Consider the following 23655-nt stretch of genomic DNA (forward strand, 5'->3'; position numbering starts at 1 on the left):
ATGTAGAAAACAACCATTTGCTGGACCCAGCATCACAAATATTAAGATTTATCTGCTTGCTTTTTTCATAACAGTAATACTTTGGGTTATTATAAGTGGCTGGTCAGACTAAGTATGACATTTTAAGACAATCTGGTGACTAATGATGTGCAATATAATGTAATGTCCATGCTTCACAGTTTTAGTGTTTCAGTATTAAGAACTAAATACTAAAATGTGGAAGAAATGAACTGAATGTGAGACATTTCTGTGAAACAGACACTGTGGTGAATGGAGGTCATGAATGGTGCTGAGATCATGGATATGGGAGCTTCCTGTCCAGGGCACAGCCGTTCTGATGTAATCCTTCTTATATAAGCAGTCAGACAGAAGCTGATGAGCTGCCTCTCACTGGCCATGGCAGAGACTTTACTGTCAATAAGATCAAGGAGCTTGGGACCGCATGCAAAATTTACAACTAGTGACAGGTCAGCATAAAAGGAAGAGTGTTTCCATGTGTTAGCCAACCAACGACTTACACGTAGGTTCTGACTCCTTCAGTAGACACCAGATATTTTAATGTAATACAGGGTGGTGAAATCTTCAGATAATTGAGTGCATGCCTGATCCGTTATATTCAAATGGAAGTTCAGTTTTGTGTGTTTGTTTCTGAACTGTACAGGCCTTTTGTTCAGCAATATTACTGATGTAAACAACCCTTTAACAAACACCAGAAACATAAAAATGAACTAAAATAACTTTTAGTTAATGTAGTTGTGTTTATCGTGTGTTTTTACAGTTGACTTTTAGTTTGTTCTGAGGTGAAACTGGTTTGCAGGTAGTCAAACTGGAGCTTTGACACAGTCCAGGTGCAGCTAAAATCTTTATTATAGACAACTCTGAAACAATTCTACTCTTCTCCAGGGACGTTACCTGTCTTGTCAGAATTGCAGAGGATGGTCTCCTTCTCATGGGCCCCGGGGCCATGTCTCATCCACACAGAGATGGTGAAGGGCTCCTTCAGGCTGGTGCTTACCATGCCATCAGGAACCTTGATGGCCTGGGTGCCATTGAACTCAAACACCTGGTCGCTGTCATGCCCGTTGTCGGTGGGCAGGCCTACCGTCCAGTTCGCGGAGCTGCTGGGTGCAGGCAGAAGCTCCACGGTGCCGGAGCTGGCTCCTAAAAAAAAAAATCAAAGAGGACAATGGGAATTATTTTGGGCACTTGGCTTTATCAAAAGAAAATTTTGATTCCAATGATGCACTGCTGTCAATAACCATTTCCAGTGTAGCAGTTACTTACCGCACAGCTTGTGCAGCGACTTCTCAGAGTAGGTGTCACGGTCGCAGCCCTTCCCAATATGGTTGGTTTCCAGTTCAATATTGGCTTGGATGGACGTGATTGGCTCATCACAGGTCTCCAAGTGCATGCTGGGGAAAAGGGCCAGGCTACCTGTGCCAGGCTCGTATTCAATCCTCTTGTTGAAGCCTGAAAGACGAAGCGAGAGAGAGAGGAAAGAATGAAAAGATGTCCTTCAGCACAGCACCAATAACATGTGAGCAGTCAATACAGGGGCTGTCAATAGTAATTACTCATTAAGAAGTACTTCAGTTCTTTCAAACATAATAGGCCTGGCTTAAAGAAGTTAAATAACCTTTCTGCCAATGATATCCTGTGTGGACTGTGCGTAGATCGCTTTTGTTCAACACAGAGACACACCTAAACAGTGATGGTTGGCGAGCTACAGCGAATAGAGGAGAGCTTTGATACCTTGCCAGCTGGGTTTGCAGGTGGGCTTGACGCTGATCTTGACCAGAACATCCTCGGAGGCACGGTTCTTTCCACAGTCGTAGGCGGTCACAGTCAGCTTATACATGCGCTCTTTGCCGTAGCTCAGTTTCTCCGTGTTCTTGATGAAGCCTGAGCGAAGCAGGGGGGGGAAAAACAGCCAGGGCCACTCTTTGTTTAATTTCAAAGCTGCAGCTGTGCTAGGAAATGTATAAAAACCTTTTGAGCTGATAAGCAGCACACCAAAACAAAGTATTTCAAAATATTAAAAAGAGCTGCCAAATAGAAATATTTGCTTAAAAGGTCAAAAAGTGACACTGTCAAGCTGAACTAAAATAATAATATATTGATTGACATCTCTTAGGGCCACATTGTAATATTTTGACTTACATCTTTTTCCTTGAGATGCTATACTGAGTACATTACCAAGCTAATGTGCATACAGAGTCTGATTAGCATGCAAGTGATTAAAAGAAAGTGATGGAATTTGTCTGACTAAGATCAGATCTCACCTCAGGTTCTTTTTTTCCCCACCTCGAACACTAATTAGCTGTCACAGTTGAGCACCTTCAACAACATTATGTATCCTCACACTGATTGTTCTCCTCACATTATCACCTGTCCGTAATTCCTTTTTTTAATCAGAGCCAAGCGACATATCAGTTGAGTCTGGATATCTGATGTCTTTTTTACTGGATCTTTAATTTTGTTTTATAAGACACAACGATGAATAACTCTATGGTCCGACATGAATGACTGACCAACTGTGACATTTCAAGGAGACCATCGTCGCCTCACAAGACAACAAGCTGCGGTGAATTCTAAATGACAGTCTTGTGGCACCATTGTTTACACAGAGCAATAGACAATGGGGTGTGTGTCAATAAAATCGTGGCTATTAGGCATGTGCTGCAGCTTTTCCCCCGACAGGCATTAAGACAAGGCTGCTAGGTATAGGCCCTTACCATCTTTGTCGATGGTGAAGGGCACATCAGGGGTGACGATCTCGTAGTTGCAGATTTGGCTAAACTGGAAAGAGCAGTCAGCGTCCACTGCCTCCACCTTCAAGATGCTGTCATACTTCTTTCCCTCGATAACAGTGGCTTTGTAGGACTTCTCCTTGAAAACTGGTGAATACTCATTGATGTCGTTCACCTGGATGTGGACAGTGGCCCTGATAGAGACATGTTCAAGTTAGGACAGTGTCAGCTGGGAATGTTCAAAGACATACTTCCTTAATAAAAATGTTTTGACCACAGCAAAATATTCTATTGTCACACTTGATGATGATGATGATGATGATAATAATGATGATGAGATGATAAAAAAATATGAACAGAATTGTTACTGTCATGATCCCCTTTGAATGGATAACTACAGTCACTTTCACTCTGTAATTTGAAAAAAAGAAGCCTCTTATACTGTAATATTACAGGAAATAGTTACTGTGTGGACACTACGTTTCATTCACTTTTTAATGGGGAACTGTCAAAATACATAAAACAGAACACAAGCTCATCACATCTCTCTGTTTTAACACCTTTTCACTGATCAGGATACATTTCTGCACTCATGTCTTGGTGTGCATTCATGTTGGCATAGTTACCAAATGATCTTGGGATAATTATATGCATCGCTTTGGACATCATCCTCTTGACAATTCCCACAATAAGCAGAAGGATTTAATAATAATTTTGTTTTTGAATTCATGGTAAAAGCACAGTCCTGTGGTTGGTCTTTGCTTTCACATAAAAAACCAAAGCATTCAGGCAAATGCAATAGAACTCATATGAACCAAACCAAATGTGTGTGAAAGCACCCGAAATTATTCTACACAAATATGAGGGTTTTCATTTTATGTTATGTTATTTTATGAACAATCAGTATTTATTTCATCATCATTTGCTGTGAGGTGAATATATGAATGCAATACACAACTGACTGCACTCTGATTGTTTTAATAGCAATCAAACTAAACAGAATCTGGTCAAGACAGAGGAAAACTCAAGGTTCAGTTTGGGTACAGACACTTCTGAACTGGCAGAGGTTGACTCACTTGTGGGATTTCTTCATGTTGGCGCCATCAGGACCTTCTCCACAGTCGTAGGCTTGGATGGTGAAGGTGTGTTCCTTCTGCAGCTCGCAGTCCAGCTTGTCCTTGGTCCGGATGACCCCCTCGCCAGTGGACTTGTCCAGGACCACTGCCTCGAAGGGGACATTCTGCCCATGGATCCTGAAGCCACAAATCTCACCTGAACACGTCAAGAGCCAAAAGAGAGTTTGCTCAGATTAACTGACGACAGGTGTGAAATTTTTTATGGTTCAAATGAAAAATTATGTTAACAACGAAACCATAAATTCACGCAAAAAAAAAAAATTTCAGCCACAGGTTTTGGGTGCCAGGGAGTTGTAGATTAGGGTGGGTGGTGTCTGTGGAGAAAGCCCAAAAGCACTGTCATATGGGTGAGTACTTGGGGTGGGGGGGAGTTGGGAGAGGGTGTGGGACATTTAGTATCATAGAAGACAGAGTGTCTTTTCCAAGCCACTTGAAAACATTGCATTCAGTCATGCAGGCAGAAACCGAAAAGATGTAGACAGGCATTTCACAGGAGTACTTAAAATATTATAAATCAAAGTCATGAAACCAAGCCCAAAAAGTAAATACATAGATAAGACGGTGTAGTCCCTCATTCGTCCAGGAGTGTTCTATCGTAGAAAAGGTTTCAGTCGTAGTCATCTGGACACTGTTTTCAGAATCAAGACGTTTCGGCTCCCATCCGGAAGTCATTGTCATTGTCATTCTCACAATTGAGAATGACTTCCGGATGGGAGCCAAACGTCTTGATTCTGAAAACAGTGTCCAGATGACTACGACTGAAACCTTTTCTACGATAAATACATAGATAACAGTATTTGAAGTGAAGATCATTTATCTCTGTAATGAATAAAAATTACAGTCTTTCTTATGAAACAATAATAAACATAAATAAAAGAAATCAAAACAAAATTTAAATCTTTACAATAGAGCATTATAGCATTGTGATAAGGTGATCCCGCACCAATTCATTCATCAAAACCCAAAAAGTCTGTGAAAGAAAAAAAACAACTCTCAGACAACACCTCCGAAAATGTTATTTCTTATTTAAAGAAAGTCTTCCTGTGTAATTTTGCCTCTTGCCCAAAACTACTGCATAATGAATCCAAATAAAAAGAAATCATAGAGAACTTAACCGCTACAATAACAGTATTCAAACAAAAAGTACTGGATGAGAACTGGGGTTAGAAATATCAACTTGCTTGACATCCACATCAAATGACAACTGCAGCCATGCTAATGGTAGAGATTAGTGGTGGAGAATTAACTCAACAGATCCACTGAGGCAAAGATGCAACAACAGAAACTTTGTAGCAGAGAGAGTTTGCATTAGTTAACAATCTCAGCAGCTTTCAGATGAAGACTTAAATGTCAGAAGGAGTCACTGTACCTGCATAGATCTGTCACAGAAAGGCACCACGAACATGGATGATGCCTTTAAGATGTTCACATTTTCAGAACTTTTATCCTCTTTAAATACCAATTCTAGTGTCAATTTCTGCTCCAATTTCCATGAGTGATAAGAGGTTGTGAAATCATCTTATGTGTCCTTTTAGATTGTACTTTATTATTAAATTTGTCAAAAATTGGCTTTTCCTTTCGTATTTTTTAATTGAAAGGACTGAATTGGACAAAATGGTAGCAAAGTGACTGAAAACTCCTGTTTTAAAGCAGCTTTCTGTTTCCTGGTGACAGCTGAAAAACTGTTAGGGTCTGCAAACTGCAATGGATGTCTCATGCACAGATATTTCTAAGTACAGTCAGCCCCACATCACACTTTTCATCCAGCTGTTGGAACTCCAAAAAATTCAGGGTGAGAAAAACATAAAGTTGAGAAAACCAAATGGGGAGATTACAGAGCATGGCAGGAGTTTCTGTGTAAAAGTGTGTATGCTGTTTTTGCGTTAGTGGGTTAATAGTAACAACTAAGCACAAGGCAGAAGAAAGAGCCCAAGATCACCTTCTTCAGTGAGGGTCACCTCAAAACTCTCTACAAGGAGAGGAGAAAAGATAAACCCAGATCAGTTAAAAGAAAAGTTAGAATCTCAGAGAAAACAGAGAAAATACAGAGAGGACAGGAAGGGCAGGAATACTCTTGCTATAAGCTTACAAAATCACCATCAGAAAAGCTCAAATTCAGTTTCTCATAAGCAAATGGTCTTCTGCCAGTTGAAAGAAAGGAAGGATTAAAACATTTATGAAAAGTGGGTTGTGTTGAAGTCTTTGCAGCTTTATTAATTGCTCAACAAATCCTTTTAGAAAAAACAAGTGACAGAACATCAAATTACAACCAACAGAAATCACACTTTTTAATGTCAGCATGTTTTAGGAGATTCTAGAGAGTCTGTCCTTCAACATGTTCATCCACACTGCACGTATTTTCTGGAAAACTAGTTGATGGATTGATTAAGTCATTTTGATAAGAATTTAAAAAATACCTACTATAAAGATAAGAAGAAATCTTGGTGCAAATTAATAAAATGGTGAAGCTTATGAAGTCCTTTTCTGCTTGGCTGTTTGTTTTAAAGCCCTGTCTGGGCCCCCAGTAGGTTGGACGTGGTCATTTTGTTTTCACCTACTAAACAATTAGAAATGGATTTCACATTAGTGACTGCTGTTCAGAGCCAGTCATGCAGTGGGAGTTATGGGCCTCCATGTTTACCACAGCTCTAATGACTAGCTCACACCAGGGCTTTAGGAATTCCTCAGCTTTTCTCTCACACAGGCCTCTCAGCTTGGGTCGGGTCAGCCAGCCATCACGATGATTGTTACGTATTGATTTTACAGTCTTGACCTGCAGTGGTCATTTAACTGCTGGTACTAAATAAATACAGTGAATTATAATCTGAGAAAATTACTTGGCTAATAGATTAATATGCTGTATGAAGCAGCTGTTGAACCCATTTGCAGGAACTGTGTTGCAGAAACAAGAATATTTTCTTTGTCTAATGTTCCTACATGAATCAAATGACCCCGGAAGGTAAATGCTCCCTGCTTTTTGTTCCTCACTTGTTTTAGAGCACAGTCATACATGAACACTGAGCTCATTTTCAAGGTTGCAATGGCTTTGGTTTCAACAATTTCAGCTTCAAATCGGCCTGGCCAAACTCATCACACAGATATACGCAAACAAACAGAAAGACACACATAAAGCCAGTCCCACAGTACATCACTCTAATACACACATAAACTTATACAGTAGCTCCTCATTCATCCTCAGTCAGCTTTACAGTGAACTTTATTTGTTGATACAGATGGACCGAATAGAAGGAGGCCGGCACGACAGAGCTGGTCATCCCTGCTGCCACATTAAGCCAGATTGCTTGCTCTGTCTCGAGAGAGCTAGTTCACAGGGACACACAGTCCGTTCGCAAAACCCTGTTCATCAAAAGGGGAGACCCAGCTGAAAGAAGTGGGAGCACCAAGCTCTGTATTCAACACTAATTTACTGTGAAAGGAGGCAAACATCATGCAGAGAATGGGGATATTATTCAATTCTCTGCTCCTCAGAAATTATGGGCCTCTTGCTGAAGTTGTCCACCTTAGAAACTATGTGCTGCCAGGCTGATCAGCTCTGGAGAACACTCACATTTCACATAACTTTGTGAAGAATATTACATTTAGCATCACCTCTGACAGGCATGTGGATGTTAAAGCCTCACTTGCTAAATCAGGAGAAGTAATCTGAGATAAAAACGGCCATATCAAGTGGAGTGAGAGCGCTGAGTGTGAAGGGAGTAGCAGACAAAAGATCACACAACTCATGTGATGTGAAATGGTGGGAAATCATTTCCACTGCTGTCGTGCTTTGAATCCTGGCCAAAGTCAATTCTGATGTAAGTTAAAAAACCCAGCGCTAATGCTGCCTTGGTATATAAATCACACTAATTGTGCATCCCCACCAGATTGGCCCTTTTGATCTGAATATCAAAAGGGCCAATCTGGAGGATATGGTAGCCAGCTGTATTGCGGTATGACAGGCATGTCATAAACATCTAATGTGCAGAATGCTACTGAGTCACATAGCCAGCTACCAGAAGTACATAAAATGATTATTGAACAATGAGCAAAGTTATTCTCTCCTTCACAACTGAATCAGTGAACATTTGATTCGTATAGGTGCACATATAATCTCAAATAAAACATATATCACAGAAAGACTTGACAGTTATAGATAATAAAACACCCTGAAGAGAGAGGGACCTTCATGTATTAACCATGACATGTTATGCTGAGACTAGATTTAGGGTTGTACTTCCATGTTGAATAAAGCTATTTACGGTTTAAGAATAATTAGTTCAGTTTATAAATAATCCATTAGCAAACTGATTACATATGTTTAAAAGTACACATCAATGTCCTTGAAATGTAAATTAAATGTACGTTATTCATACATGAGAAGTTGTTCTGCTTCCATCACATGTAACACAATCTCAAAGCTTTAATGGTACAGAGTAATTAGTATGTTTTCTCTTTTAGTGTAAAATGAGAGGAGATTAATTCCAAGTAAAGTGAAGCTGAGGGAGGAAAGGAATAGCAGCACCAGTATTAAACCTCCTCTCTCACCTGCGTAGCGTAGAGGAGCATCCTTGTCCAGTGCAATTAGAGGGGGGTCCAGAAGTACTTTGTCATCGTTTTCCGTTACGATCCCGTGGTACGTCGTCTCGATCCATGGTTTGTGCTTATTAACTGCGAGAAACAGAGAGAGGAAATGTCAGTGTCTGTAAAAAAGAAAAGCCTATACAAATAATTTCTGACCTCAGGTTAGATGTCTTGATAGGTTTTTCTCTCACCAGCACTAATTAACAATTTACATCTTTTTTTAATAATCAGATTTCATCTGTGTTTTCTAAAATTGCTAGTTTGCCTTTTATCTTCTCTCCCAATGCAGCTTACGTAAAATTTTAATGAGGTTTTGGATGCTTTTAATATTATTTTTAGAAGCACCGCTCATAACGAAGGGATCACCTACAAAAGGATCGGGCAACCATGAGCCAGGGAGGACCGAGAATGTGCAGGGTTTCAGAGGGAACTAAATCAGCTGGTGTAACGTTTGGTGGGATGACAATCTGCTGCTCTTGACCCTCCACTGCACATGATTCTCCATCCTAAATACAATTCTCTGAAGTTATATTGTTCAATTTATCCATACTGAATACTGAATTCTTTCAAGATTATTTTACTTCCTACACCAGTAATGCTCCAAGAGACCGACAGAACCACAGTCCATATCAGTTAATGGGTTTTGACAGGGGTATCACAGGGATGATAAAGGCTCTGGCTATGACTTTCAGGCTGGTTTGTGGAACAGTAGTTGGGGCATTTACAGCTTTGTGTGCTAGTCAGCCTGGGAAGCATCCCAGCTGCAGACAGGACTCTGCTGTAGCTTGCGGCTGAAGAAAAAGCTGCAGTGAGTGACATTTGGGCTGGCTTAGAAAACAGCGTTGACGCAGGGGAGATGCAGCTCTCTTACAGCCAATATGTGCTCACTCCAGCGCAAGGGGAGAGGATGGCATTCTGTGCTACTGATCTGCAAAGGTGATGCCAACTCTGGCTGACAGCACACTGTGGGGGACAGACACAGGGGCACATTTACTAGACAGTAAATGACAAGACAGTAAAAAAAAAAAAAAAAAAAAAAAAGCAAGTACATCCAAATCATATATATAACTCTTTGGCTGTATTTTGGAATGATTGTTTTAGTTCAGGCACAATATCATGTTATGGTAATCACGGCTGCAGACTGCAACCATTGCATAATTGCTTTACGCAAGACCTACTTACGAGCAGCTCCACTTTTTTACTCTTCAATCATAATGATTGAGCCAAACCTTTGAAATTCTGAATTATTTTCTCAAAGAAAAATACGCAATATTTAGTTTTTTTAAGCTACTAAAGAATGTAGGAAATCCAAAGCTTGTTGAAATCATCTGTTCAGACATGCTGCCTCTCTGCCCTCACCTAAACCTCACCGTCCTTATTCAGAAGGTCATTTCATCAACGTAAGCAGTCTGATAAATTCAATGTGGCTATGTCATGCATTCAAGCTAATCCATACTAACAATGAACTGCTGCGGGAGCCTAAACAATCAAGGAGATCATCGACCACAGCACAACAGGCATGTAGCCTACATGTAATGTAGGAAACTGTTACATAATACATAATAATCCATCTGGGGTTAACAATAATCTATTTAATAATTTATAAAGCATCATACTTTGCCAGTGGTTATATGGGAGCTTTCTTTTGGATTTGTGGAGGAATATTTCTTGATACAAATCTACATTTAAGTTATCAGAAGTATCAGCACACATAAAAAGATCTCAGGCAGTGGAAAATTACGCCCAGGACACACAGACTGTGTGAGCAGCGTAGCTGCAGTGTTCATATCTGTAGAATATGTTACTGACATGAAAAAAATATAGCTTAAGCAATAACTTTTTTTTTTATACTTAACAGTTCCTGTATCCATTTCAGATTAAATGCCCTCTAGCGTTTCTGAAGACAGAATCCCTTCATTTGTTAACAAGGCTTTTATTTTATTGTATTTATCAAAGGCAAACTCAATGTAGAAAGATAGTATTGGCAGTAGCAACACTGTCTGTGTGGACACCACACGTGTGTAAGCCGCAGCGGTTCCGCGAGGTAGCCATCACGCACAGGTAGAGGCAGGCGGTGTGGCCCCAGGTGTAAAGCTGTAAAAGTCAGCTTTTTCTATAATATCCAAGCTTAAAAACAAAAAGCAATAAAGCCACAACTGATGGCTTAAGTCTTGATTAATGGTGGCATTCTGTGTGAGGAAGTCTGACACAAATATATGATTTTTAGCAAATAAGCTAAACATCAATTACACGCCTGATGAGCATTTTCTCCTCTTAATTATACCACTGCAGGAAGGTTGCACTGCCGAGCTTCTTGAATGGAAGAGCCTCCCTATCATTAGTATCACCATGTAATAATTATTTAATGTGGCAAACTCTTAGAAAGAGAATAGAAACTGTGGTTAAAATAAAAATTTTAGCTCTTGGGCACTGATGACAAATCCAAGAACTTGTAAAAAGGTATGTGAATGGAAATGTTCAATATTACCAGCTTCATTACTATCTGAAGCACATCCTCCAGCCCACGTTTATCCAATTACCGGCGCACAATGACACATTCTGAGCGCAATGTTCATCTCAACAAGCAACATTATTTGAGTAGACAGTGAATTAATTACTGTGTCACTGTTGCAAAATGCAGGTGCCATTCAAGCATTTGCAGAGGCTGCCAAACAAAAGTGTTGTTGGCACCTGTGCGCTCTTAATACTTCCACCACAAATGAATATATGGCCTGCAATTTTTTGGTAATTTAATGTCTGAAAATGAAAGTGATATACTCATCATTTAACACCTAAATGTTACAAAGACTTTTATAGTCATTTCTCATCAGCTGACCCAGAAAGCTCCTTAAGTTACACAATAAATCCAGAATTAATGTCAGTAAAACAATTTTTACTGTCTTGACAGTTAAATCCTAATTACAATATGTTTTGCATAGTGAAAGTAAATCCACAGCAGTGTCATGCTGCTGAAAGCCTCAACATCACACGCTCATCATCTGACTAATAGGAAGGCACCGATGTTCAATAATACAATCTGTGCTACAATTATCTTATGAGCTTCAAACAGTAACGAGATAATAAGAAAACCTACAAAAGCATAAATACATGATGAGGATGCTTTAAATGTCAGTCTGCCAAATCCAATTTCAGCAAAGCAAATTACTTGCTTTGTGTGTCTTTACAGAATTTAGTGTAATTCTCAGTGATTACACAATCAATGAAAATTAATTACAAGCTACTTGCACAGGATTGGTATATTGTGGGCACCACAATGAATGAAAATTACCCACCAAACTAATTCTTTCCAGCAAGAAATGTAGACATGCTTTCAAAAATTATCACAATGCATAAAGTAATGTTCTTATATGCCTTATGGCATAATAAACAACATTAAATGTACTGTCACAATTATGTTACAATTGCTAGTTCTTTTTCTAAAACATGGCTGAAATATATTTGCTTGTCGTAGCAGGGAATAGATAGGGCCTACGTTTTCACTACATTTAGCACACTAGCCTATTTTGGGGGCATTTTTATGCCTTTATTAAAGATTTGACAGAAGAGATATGACAGGAAATGAGGGGAGAGAAAAACTATGTTTGTCAAAAATGGTCTGTTATAATACTTTTGCAATGACAAAACTACAGCATGATAGAGCATGTGCAACTCTATTTACTTGTGTAAAAATCATTCAGAACTACTAAAGACAAAAAATAAATTATTTAAAAGTTATTGCAATGTCGGAGTGCCTTGGTAGCTGAATGGTTACAGCGTATGCTGTATAACTGCAACTTTGCCAGTTCCAACCGGCGACCTCCGTTGCATGTCATGGCCCCCTCTCTCTCTCCCTGTTTCCTCTTTCTGTAAGTTACTGCAATGTCGAAACAAAAAGTTATTTTTTCAGATGGGGCTTTGCCAAAATGAAGAATTTTTCACTTAATCTATTACACATATTGCAGAAGATTTTAAAATCACTTTACATCTCTGGTTAAATCTTGTCCTATACAAGCAGTGCTTCGTAAGAACAAGTTACTGTTTGCCAGTAATTTGGAATTGATCAAGCTTAATAAATCGTCTTAGCGGAGCGTCTCGTGGCCTGAAGTGAAGTGGATGTCTTTATACAGACTGCCAGGCCAGACTACTACAATAATCTGCTTTAGCTTCCACAGAGTCACAGTTACTGTTAGCCAGGTCACATGTGGGCCTCACATTTGTCCATGAGTCGCTCATGGCCTTCAGTACTGAGGTGCACTGAACCAGGACCAGCACTAAATGGTACAACATAAATCATATACATTGTCAAAGCTTCTGCAGGTTTATGCAAAGAATTTCTGCCTGATCCTGACCAGTAACAACAGATGAACTAATCAATAATGGTGCTCCGATCAGGATTTTTGGGGCCCATCAGGGTCTATTTGAAGCCTTCTATTTATTGTTTAGCATTATTTATTTATTTAACTATTCTTAACAACTTTGAATATTAAGTATTACAATTAGGAGATGAGAATGTTTCATGAATTGACAACTGTTTATTTATTGGCAGGCGACATGTGCAACATATTACACTGTCTCTCTTAGAGACACAACAAACCATAGCATGTAACGTTAAACGTTTCACTCTCTCTCTCTGCGTTTCTCTGCAAAATGCTAAAATGGGTCGTGGGGCGTTAATATACCAGGGTGGCATTGCGTCATCTGATCTCTTCTGATAGAGACTGCTGATCAAACTATTTAGAATAAATATCGTCCTATTACGATTGGTGGCCAATCAATCGGAGCATGCTTACTAACCAAGAAAGCTGTCTGTCTGTGCCCTTCCTGTCTGGTCTAGTTAAATGTTATTTCCCTTAATCTAAAAAGTACTACGTAGATTTGTATAACATGTATCTCCACTCGACTGATAAGTAAGTCGTAAAAAGGAACTTGAAAAAGAGTTTTACTTTAGAAAGTGCATTTCATCCACTGTAAACAAACACACCAATTAAATGCCTGCTGGCAAAGGAAAACTAAATGGGGTATTTTGGAAGACAGACAAACTCTCTCACAGTCAATCAATTTTGTGCTGTGAAGTCAAGCAAAATCTGATAGAAGAGGCCAATTCCCAACAATGGTCTGAGATGTGCAGCAAAGATCAACTGAAATATGGAGCAGAAAAACGTGACACAGGTAGGTGGGTAGGTATGAGGACAAAGGAGGCAGATGACAAATTCAAAAGCAAACTGCACTACTGCTGTGCATCACCATTAAAATCAAAGCCCTTTCACTCACACACACCTCCCATGAAATGAAATCTAAAGCACGATTTTATTCAAACCGTGAAATTCTCACATACATTGTGTGAAATTGCAAACAAGGCCCTTTTGACAAGATAGCTTCATCATCCCCCTGCAAGCCTGCAGTGAATGGGAAGAACATTTGTTGTGCTGTAACTTGCTTGGCAGAGAACATCTGACACATACAGACATGATTTGCACAAATACAGACACCGTTATTCTTGGAAACTGGGTGATTTATTACATACTATAGGCTATGTACTACCTATAAGATAAGATTTCTATGATTATAAAGGAGTGACTCTGTATTTAAGGGAGGGACTGGTTTGTTTTTTGGAGGCGAGGCTCTAGGATTTAGGATGGGATGAGGTTAGAAGAGGGGCTTTGAAATGTTTGAGGCAGTCTTAGAGGAGCACAATGAGGATGTTTAGCATAGAAAACTGCCATTTTCTTAATTTAACTTACTTAGGAAATCAATTCATCTAATGCAATGCATACTCACTACTGGCCCTATTACAATCTGCAGACTCAGTCCTTCACTCACATTACAAAAGATATTTCAAGAGGAAACTCTTGACTCCTTTAAACGATTAATCAACAGTAAAGTGATCAACATTAAACATACTGCAGAAGATTCTTGAGAAGCACGAGTGTTTTATTTTTATATTTATATTTGTCCGACCAACAGTCCAAAAAAAATATTCAGTTTAAAATGATATAAAATAGAGAAAAGCCGCAAATCCTAAAAGTTTAGCTGAAAACAGAATGGGTGGCATTTTTGCTCGATTAATGACTTGAACAATTAATCAATTATCAAATGTTGCAGATTCATTTTCTGTTGATCAACTAATTGATCAATTGTTTCAGCTCTAATCCCATGTAGAATGCCAAAAGAGATTATAGTCCTAAATCCTAAAAGGAGGTCATAACAATGTGGGTCAATGTTACCAAGAAAAAAGGAACGTTTAACTGTGATAAGAGCACAATACTTCTGTGAGAATCTGCCACCATTACAACTGTCACTGAATATATACTGTATATTGAATATAACTGCTGAAAAGAAAAAAAGACAATGCTGTGGCACTTTCTTTTCGGTAATTTTCAAGTCACTAAGCCATTACAAGATGCCTTAAGGTACAAACAATAAGGATGGTGCATCATTAATCCCATTTAATGCGTCTTTTCCTGCTAAAGTGAAGACTGACTGAAGGTAAACAGAAAGGGGCAAAAAAGTAAAAATAAAGAAAAAGTTGGCTACAAAAATAATTTTGCTCATTGCACCCACATGCAAAATGGTGCAGTGACCCACCATTCTATTTCTAGCAAAGAGAAACCATTCGCCTCTATATAAATATTAGATGGAGAGTTATTATATAAATACACAGATATAATGGGCTGCTATTTGCCTCTTGCTAAATAATAGATAACCAAGCAGTGTCATCCCATGCCGACATAGAATGAACCACATCTACAAAAAAAGTTTATAAACAAGCAATTAAGTTTTTTTTTAACAGTATCTATCTCAAAAATCCAATTAGCAAATAAACCATACTATATACTGTATCTACTACCAAATAAATTAAGCCCCAATTTGGCACACAGGCAAAATAAAATCCTTTAAGAAGCCTTTTAGAAATGAATGATGTGTCAGAAGCTGGAGACAAACACAGATATCAAGGCATTACTATACGTGCACAGATGGCAGGCTACTGGACCCACTTACAGCATAGCAACAGAGTACCTGGTATGCAATCCTGTTACGCAGCAAATAAAGCCAATGACATATAATCCTATAATGGGATGCGTCTATTTCATTCACTGACAAGGTCAAGCGACAAGCAAGACATCAAACAAAGCAACTAAGGCTGCCAAAAACAAATTACTGCCAAGTTTTTATTATGCATGTCTAACGATGAGCATGATAAAATTAATTAAGTAAAGATGTCCTGCCAACACCTGGAATCCACTAGTGTCCAAATGATAAACAGAGGGAGAACTCAGGGGAACAAGAGAGAAGCGAGCAGGGTTGAAACACGGCTGACTTCTAACGCAGGTGGACAAGGACAGACTACTTGGTGTTACTGCGTGTGCCAAGCTGTGCTGTGCCAAGCAATCTACTGATCAGCTCTGTGTCTCTGCCACCTGCACTGTGCACTCTTTTGAACCAGAGTGGGTGTTTTAAGAGACCATTAATGCTTTAAAACAAATTGGTTCTTATAATGATGCAGGCCTTGTCATGACTAGAAATGGGTACAGATTGGTTTCTTTTTGAAAAGCAGGATGCGTTCTCAACCTGCAGTTTTTTCTTGTTTGTCTTTTTGCCTGTGAAGTATGGAGGAAAATATACAGTATACGTATTTATTGATATGTTGATAAATGTAAGTACACTCAGTTGCCAGTTTATTTATCATGTTCAGTTTTTGTCAAAACTGTTTTAGAGAGGTGTTGATTAAACTGTATGGCTATTTTGGAGGATGTAGTTTGTGGCCTACCCTTATTGATATAAATGGGGTGGACAAAACACCTGTCAGTATAACACAATACAATTTAGCTAGGTGTACCTGATAAACTGGCTCAGTGTATTTATTTTTGGCTGGCTTTTGTTTGGAGTGGTCATTGTATATTGTATGTTAATGGCTATGGTTTAAATCAAGTATTTAAAAAAATCATGCAGGCTTTGATTCACGATCAATAATTGTGATTTCAGTATCCAGTACAACAGCTAGGATCATTATTGCAGCAATAACATTGCTATACTAATGGTGAGACAATAAAGCCAGTAGCTATCCCCACTTCAATCAGACAACTGTCTGAACTTTAAGGTGGTAGACAATGCAAGAAGACGAGTAGGCTGCTGTCCAGTGTGATTAGCACTGCAACTTTTGTGCTTGCCTTGCAACTGATTTATAAAATAATAATAAATGGCCTTGTATAGTAAAGGCTTAATAGGCCTCACCTCTCTTTGCATAGAAACAATACTGTTTTTCTGTGGATTTTCTCTGTAATGGGAACACCAATCCGTCAACAACACCAACAATCGACAATATAAATCTCCTTTCAGGATTAACACATTTTCTGTGGAGGCACATATTCAACAGTGTGATGCCATCACTGACTTCTTTCATGACCCCCAAAGAACGGGGTAACATACCGACTGTCCACATGGGCACAAAGACAAAGGCCCTTTATGGTTGCCTAGCTCTTTTATTGAAGCCTAACCTATACAGTTTGACCTATTAACCGTGATGAAATACTTCCTGCGAGAATGTTAGGGCCACAATAGGTCCTGCTAATCCTGAGATTCAACAGGACGCCTGTATGCATTCTCTCTCCCTCCATGCCACTGCTGTGATGTCTCTTCTTCATGAAGGTGGAATAAAATCATTCTGCCTCCCCAACGCTTGCCAAAAGCTACTGGTCACCCTGGCAGAACCAGAGAAATACACCACAGCTGTCCAGATTGTAGCAACATCACGGCAGCAGATGATCAGTCTGTAATTATCAGATGAAGCCTGATAATGCCTGAGAACCTCTGAGGGTGTGTTGTGTAATGATGATGGTGCAGCCTGTGACGCGTTATGGTGCTCTGCTTCATCGATTTAGCTCATATTTTACATTTGATGTCCGACAGCCTGCAAGCCTTCATCTTCTTTGATTACATGCAAATGTGAAGCTCTACTACACTCTGCTGTAATGCAGATCAACTACTGAGCAACACTAACAATTCAAGTCTATTTGCAACCACTTCAGAATCAGAATCAGAAATACTTTATTGATCCCCGAGGGGAAACTCTTTTGTTACAGCAGCTCGCCTTTACGTCAGTGCACACAGGAATAGAAGTACTAGCAAAAAATATAATACACTTATATACAATATAATACACAATATAATCATTACCTGGTGACTTACATGATTGTGTCCTTAGAGATTTGAGATTATATTATACTATGTATTTAAACACCTACAAACTACTAAACTATCATACTGACGGCATACAGTGTGAAACCGTGTAAATAACTGTTAGCATGTAGCCTACTTATTTTAAATCACATACTGAGCAGCTGGTGGATGTCTTTAACTTTGATTAAAAATACTTAATAACCATTCTATGCTCTGGTGCAACTGTTTGATTACCCAGAATTATGAATAAATTAAAATTAGTAACAAAACCTGTCAATCACAGGCAACATAAGTGGCAGCATGGTCTACAAGCAGAGTGTGCGGCCCTGTCTTATTATTGTTTGAGACTCAATAAAGCCTCTCTGTTGCCAGGTTGTTGTTTATATTTGCCCAATTAGCTGCAGCAGTAAGCTGAAAAAAGGAGAAGGGAGTGTCTGTGCTCAGACCTTGAGGTGTTTTTCCAGAGAGACGTCAAAAAAAGTGTGGAAAATTTGAACAGTTTCAACAAAAATACAGAAGAATATGCAAAATGCACCACTTGTACCAACTACCTCAGAGAATGTGAGCAGTAGGCTATGGACTGATTTCAAACTATTCAAAATCTCTGTGCTTGCCAGAAGCAGGGTTTTCCTGTTAGACAGGAGTGCTTTCAACTATAACCACAGCTTCAGGCCTTATTGATGTCAGACAGAAATATCCAACAGAGACAAACAAAGATTGCAGCCAAAAAGGTACATGTATTAGATGCATGCAAATGTGAGTCAAGCAACGACTTCAGTTATGCCGGTGAGTGGCTCTCTTAATTCCATGGACCAGGAATAATCAATGGACAATCTGCTCACGGTCTGAAATAGTCGGCACACTTCTCTGTTTGTCTTGCCTTACAAGCTCCTCGGCTTGTTGACGCAAGCCATCTCCATCACAGACTGGGGACTGTTCTAGGAAGCCTTGAAGACCCTTAAAGGAAACCCGGACCTCAGGGGCCCTCACTCCCCAAACACCCTGCTCACACAGGACAGCCTCTCAGTTTCCCTGCCAGGCAACAACATTTGTTTGTCCTCTACGCAGTCTCAACTGCCCAACGGAGCGAACACACCCTCGACGGCCGTAGTGCTCCTCTGAAGAGGGGGTTGGGAGCCGCAGAGCCTTGAATGCAACTCAATCACTTCTCTGTGTGAACGGCACAAAAGAGCAAGTGAGAGCGAAGAAGTGAGAGTGAGACGACTAGAGCTCTGCACAGGCACATGGGTGTAGCTGACCTGTGGCAGGTAACGTGCTCTCTGGTTACCTGTTTCCCATGGAGCCTGAATCTTAATGTGAACATGCCCAAATGTGAATAGCTCTGCAGTGCCAATTTTTCTCCTGGAAGCAATGGGACTCAAGGGAGGAGGTAACACAGCCAGATAAGGGTTGAAAACCTGTATGCACTGGTTTTTATTACACTCTTAATAAAAACAAAACACAATGAGCTTGGCACCATTGGCTATTACTTTCAGAGTTAAGGCACTCAATTTCAATACTGACATTTTAATGAAGTGGATTTGGATGGCTTATTGTAATATTATCTTCACAAGATGATGCTTCTGTAAAATCATGTAATTGACAAAAATTATTTGAGCAGATGTTTAACCAATTCATATCATTATACAATAGGAGGATAAATTAATTAAAATCCTGTATATTCTTACACTTTCTCATATTGGTGTTTTCATTTCTGAATATTACTTTTTGCTCTGCAGTTCCAATGTATAACATCCAGACCAAGGGCTCACATGAATGTAAACTCCTTTCTTGGTGGCCGACACAACTTCCCAGTCATCTGGCACAACTTAATATTCACAACTGAATGACCCATTCTTGACAGTTCACTGACTCCATTCAGCCCATGAAGGCACCAATGAGAAGAAAGTCACCAACGACCCAAACTGAGTGCAGTATTCTTATGGCCTATCTTTCCAGCACTACGTGCCAAATGACCAAATCGAAATGCTTCAACAATTTTGCACTTTCTGGGGATTATCTCAGATACACATTCTTAGGGGGCTTGAGTCGCAATCCTTCGAACATTGACCACATTGTGACGTGCTTAGTCAAGATCCCGACCCTGAAGTCTGGGCCTAAAAGCCCTTTGTTCCTCTGAGAAATCTCTGAATAAATACTGAAAAAATTTAAGAGTTAACTTGTAGGAACAGGGCCTCTGTGTAGGGCAAGTAAACTGTTATTCAGGGCAATACTGGGTAAAATGTTTGGTAATGGTTCTTATACTATTCCACAGAAGCAGTAATCAATTTTAAATTCCACTTTAATAACAATGCAAAGTTGCTTCATTACCTCAGTCCTGACTGTCTGTTTTTCAGCAAGATATCTCAACAAATACATTACAGATTTCAATGACATTTTGTGTAAACTTAGACAATGACCGAAAGAGCAAGCGTGATTAGGTCTGACTGTGGATAGCGCCACAATGCGTCCATTTACAAGGCACTTTGTGGCTCATAAATCCTGTACCATAAGGTTTAGAGGCATATTTTTTCCCCACAGATTCCCTGCATTGTGTCAAATCTATTAGTGTTGGTCTCACCCATTACTGCTTGAACAGTTTTTCCACCATTTTAGAATTGTCTCCAAAATCATTTTAATCATTCCTCCAGCAAATTTTATACAATCTTCCCCAGATTTGATACATATTTGGCTGAGCCTGACAAAGTTTATTCATTTGTTTTTTGATAATCCATTCTCAGTGACCATGAGTCTTCCTCCTTGTTCAAAGCGCTAATATTCCTTGAGGTATTCTTCTCAAAAATCATGGCAGTTTCAGTAAGGGTATGTGCTCCCTGAGTCCTTTTTAGTTGCATCTGTGTTCAATGACGGATGGTGTTAAAGCCATGAATCTTGTAGTGACAAGACAGAGTGGAATATGTGGAGCAGATCACTAAACATCAAATGAAAGGGGTCCTATCAATCAAAACCACCTGACCCTGACATGTTCAAAGTGAAACATCTGAAACTGAACTGATTCACTTTTTTCCTCAATGTCATCACATTTTCTGTCATTAGCCATCACCCTGTTAATATTTAATGATGTTATTTCTGAGGAAAAAACAAGTCTGTAAACTGACGCTGAATGATGGCATACAACAGTGTTACTAGAGCTGCATGGGAGAGGTGAACAATACAGTCATTGTCAGCTGTGTGCATCCACATAGTTTCTGTTTGCCATAACATAGCAAGATGACATACGTCACACAGATTGTTGGCAGCTCAAAGTGGGGAATAAAATGGGGAATCTGAGTGTCTACAACAACTAGAACATGTGAGCATATTTATTTCAACCAGGTCACTGATGGTTGGCTACGTTTTGGTTTCTCGGATCCTCTAATCAATAGACCTATTTAGGAGGAGAGAGTTTCATAAGCCAGGCAAAAGGTATCAACCGATATTGGTTTTTGAAAGGCGATATCAATAATATTTTTAAAGCGAAGCTGCTGATGGCCACATGTAAGGGTGGAAAAGCCTGTAAATAAGAATTAAGACGACAGCTGAAATTATTAGCAAATTGATAAATTAGTTGATATCACAAAAAATCAGTGATGGCTATTTTTAAAATACGTTATCATTTAAATCATTTTTCAAGTAAAAAACGCAAAAGAAGCTAAACAGCCATTTTTGCACTGAATACATATGTAAAATATTTTCCTGCATGTCTTATATATAAACATAAAATAAACAGAATATTTTAATGAAGCTGTGATCAAGGAGGAACTTCCAAGGTTTGCTACATGACCAATAAACTATTTTTTTAAAAGACAAATATTGACGTGATACATTGCTCTAACCGTAACTGACATGCAATTTTCAGTGGATCAATGGTAGGCTTCTTCAATGAATGTAAGACGAGGAAGACTGGGAGAGAACCTGTAATGTGTACTTCTTTACAGCCATGTGAGGAGAGCACATATGTTAACTCAGCGCCACACAAAACAGGGCATCCAATCTGTTCAATTAGAATTGCTTAATTCGATGACGAATGAGCCAAGAAACTTCCCAGCAGCCAGCTTTTCCTTTGTATGACTGTGTGTGTACTGAGAAAGCTCATGCATCCCAGCAGTCCTAATATTTGACTCTAGAACATGAAGACACCCAGCAGCTGCTCATGGTAACAGAAAAAGAAATAGATTGCATGGGTGAGACCTTGAAAACAAAATGACAAAAACTGTGATGGACAAGGCGAGAAACTCCAGAAGTGTATATTAAAAAACATTAACAGCGGTGGACAACACCAAAGAGTTAAAAGACTAAAAGCCTTTGAAGGTTCAGCAGGCCTGCCACAGATGATCTGTGTTTGCACCAGTTTTACACAAACTGACATTTCCTTGTAATGAATCATATAGCTATTTCGGGTAAGAATTTTGATGTGTATCATCAGATATTTTTTCAACAGATTTGGTTGTAGCCATGTCATCAGTTATAAATGTGTGTGTAGACGAATAGCTGAGGACCACAGCATCCCCTGCCAATGCTGGTAAATTCACCTGAATGTGCTGATGCTACTATCTCACTCTGTTTCTTTAGTGATAATACCAAATAATTTGCAGACAATCTAGACTAGAGGCTTCAGGAACAAGGAGTATTTGCTTCCTCATCCGCTGCAAGGTGGCTGGTAATAAAAAAGAATCAACAACAAGCCATGAAGACACAAAGCTGCACTGCAGGTGACAAGAGGTGGTGCACAAAAAAAGCGAGTGACCTTTGGTTAAGAAAAGATAAGCCCTCACCAAGATGGCGATTTCACAGGTCTCCTTTGCTGATAAGGGCAGGAAAGCCAGCAGGTGCACTTTACAAACACACACTAGGCTACAACATAAAAAGCCAGATTCACACACTACCTAGGCCTAACTGCTACAGGCCTTTTCTTTTTGATTGGTGAAAAACGAAATTAAGTTACTGCTTTACAAATGGTTGCCTCCGCTGCTGTGCATTCTCAGCTGCATGACATGGTAACAACAACAAAAAAAAATGGCTCGATTATAAGTGCAGACTTTCATGGTCTTTATTTTGTTCATAGAGCATAAAGCGGATGTAACCTCAAAAGAAAACTACACACACTGGCCTCGTTGGTGACTGCCCGGGCATGTTGATATGGCCAGTGACTAATGTGCACCTGACTGTACACACCCTGAAACAGGAACTCACACTGGGGAGTCAGTGGATTCAATTTAACATTAAAACATAGCCTATAAATTCCTGCAAGGAGGGTGTTCATGTCTGAGCAGTGAGCTGCTGTAAGGAGGGAGGTGGACCGCCCTGCAGCAAATAAAGGCATGTCTCTCCTCAGTGTGTGATTGTGTCCATTGGTGACATTGCAAATGAAGAGTGCAGTTGCACTTTCAGTTCTTATAGTCTCTGGTCATAAGCAGGCCCAGGCCTACTGAGGGCTTTTTACTTAAACCTGAGATCACAGCACATACATTTTTAAATCTACTGACAAAACAGGGGCTGGTAAAGAGAATCTGCAATGCGTAGCCAGCAAAGCTCCATCCTGGTGCGACCACACCGTTGCCAAACCAAGCATTAGGCCTACTAATGGAAGAATAAACCTGTGTGGTTTAATAACACTGAATCTAAAAATGCGGTTAAGAAATATCATCACTCGTTTTAATTCTGATGTACTCAAATGTCTTTAAAAAACGAGATGAGTACAGGGAGTACCAGACACGGGCAAGTTAAACAAAAATCTTACAAACTCTGCAGAGGGTGAGAAAAAAAATTCTTAAATCAGACTGTTGAGAAGCGACTAGAAGAGACCAGTACCCAAAAATAGACTGAATGCAGATGACAGAAGGGGGTCGTTTTGTGGCCTTGAAATTATCTCCAAAGTAGCCTTACTTCGGGTATTTACGCATTAGGATAAAATCTTACACATACATAATAATGCACTTAGAATATAATGTGTAATTGTGGGTTGTTTAAGGTTAAAATAGATACAGTATCGCAGGATGCACTTGCTGCTG

The 23655-nt window shown here is 39.4% G+C and overlaps 1 protein-coding gene across 4 annotated transcripts in view; it reads right to left on the reverse strand.

Moving 5' to 3' along the window:
• clstn1 (calsyntenin 1) overlaps positions 1 to 23655 on the reverse strand; it is a 40405-nt gene that overhangs the window by 16228 nt on the left and 522 nt on the right. For 2 of the 4 annotated variants that reach the window (XM_044212910.1, XM_044212912.1), the window contains exons 2-8: positions 8432 to 8554; positions 5826 to 5855; positions 3827 to 4022; positions 2736 to 2944; positions 1753 to 1902; positions 1285 to 1470; positions 913 to 1161 (exon numbers count right to left, since the gene is read on the reverse strand). In XM_044212910.1, the coding sequence (XP_044068845.1) occupies positions 913 to 1161; positions 1285 to 1470; positions 1753 to 1902; positions 2736 to 2944; positions 3827 to 4022; positions 5826 to 5855; positions 8432 to 8554 (1143 nt within the window). The remainder of the gene's footprint in view (positions 1 to 912; positions 1162 to 1284; positions 1471 to 1752; positions 1903 to 2735; positions 2945 to 3826; positions 4023 to 5825; positions 5856 to 8431; positions 8555 to 23655) is intronic. The other 2 variants (XM_044212911.1, XM_044212913.1) reach the window with 1 other exon arrangement.

Source organism: Siniperca chuatsi, linkage group LG10 (assembly GCF_020085105.1).
Source record: "Siniperca chuatsi isolate FFG_IHB_CAS linkage group LG10, ASM2008510v1, whole genome shotgun sequence".
In the NCBI taxonomy this organism is placed as follows: Eukaryota; Metazoa; Chordata; class Actinopteri; order Centrarchiformes; family Sinipercidae; genus Siniperca; species Siniperca chuatsi.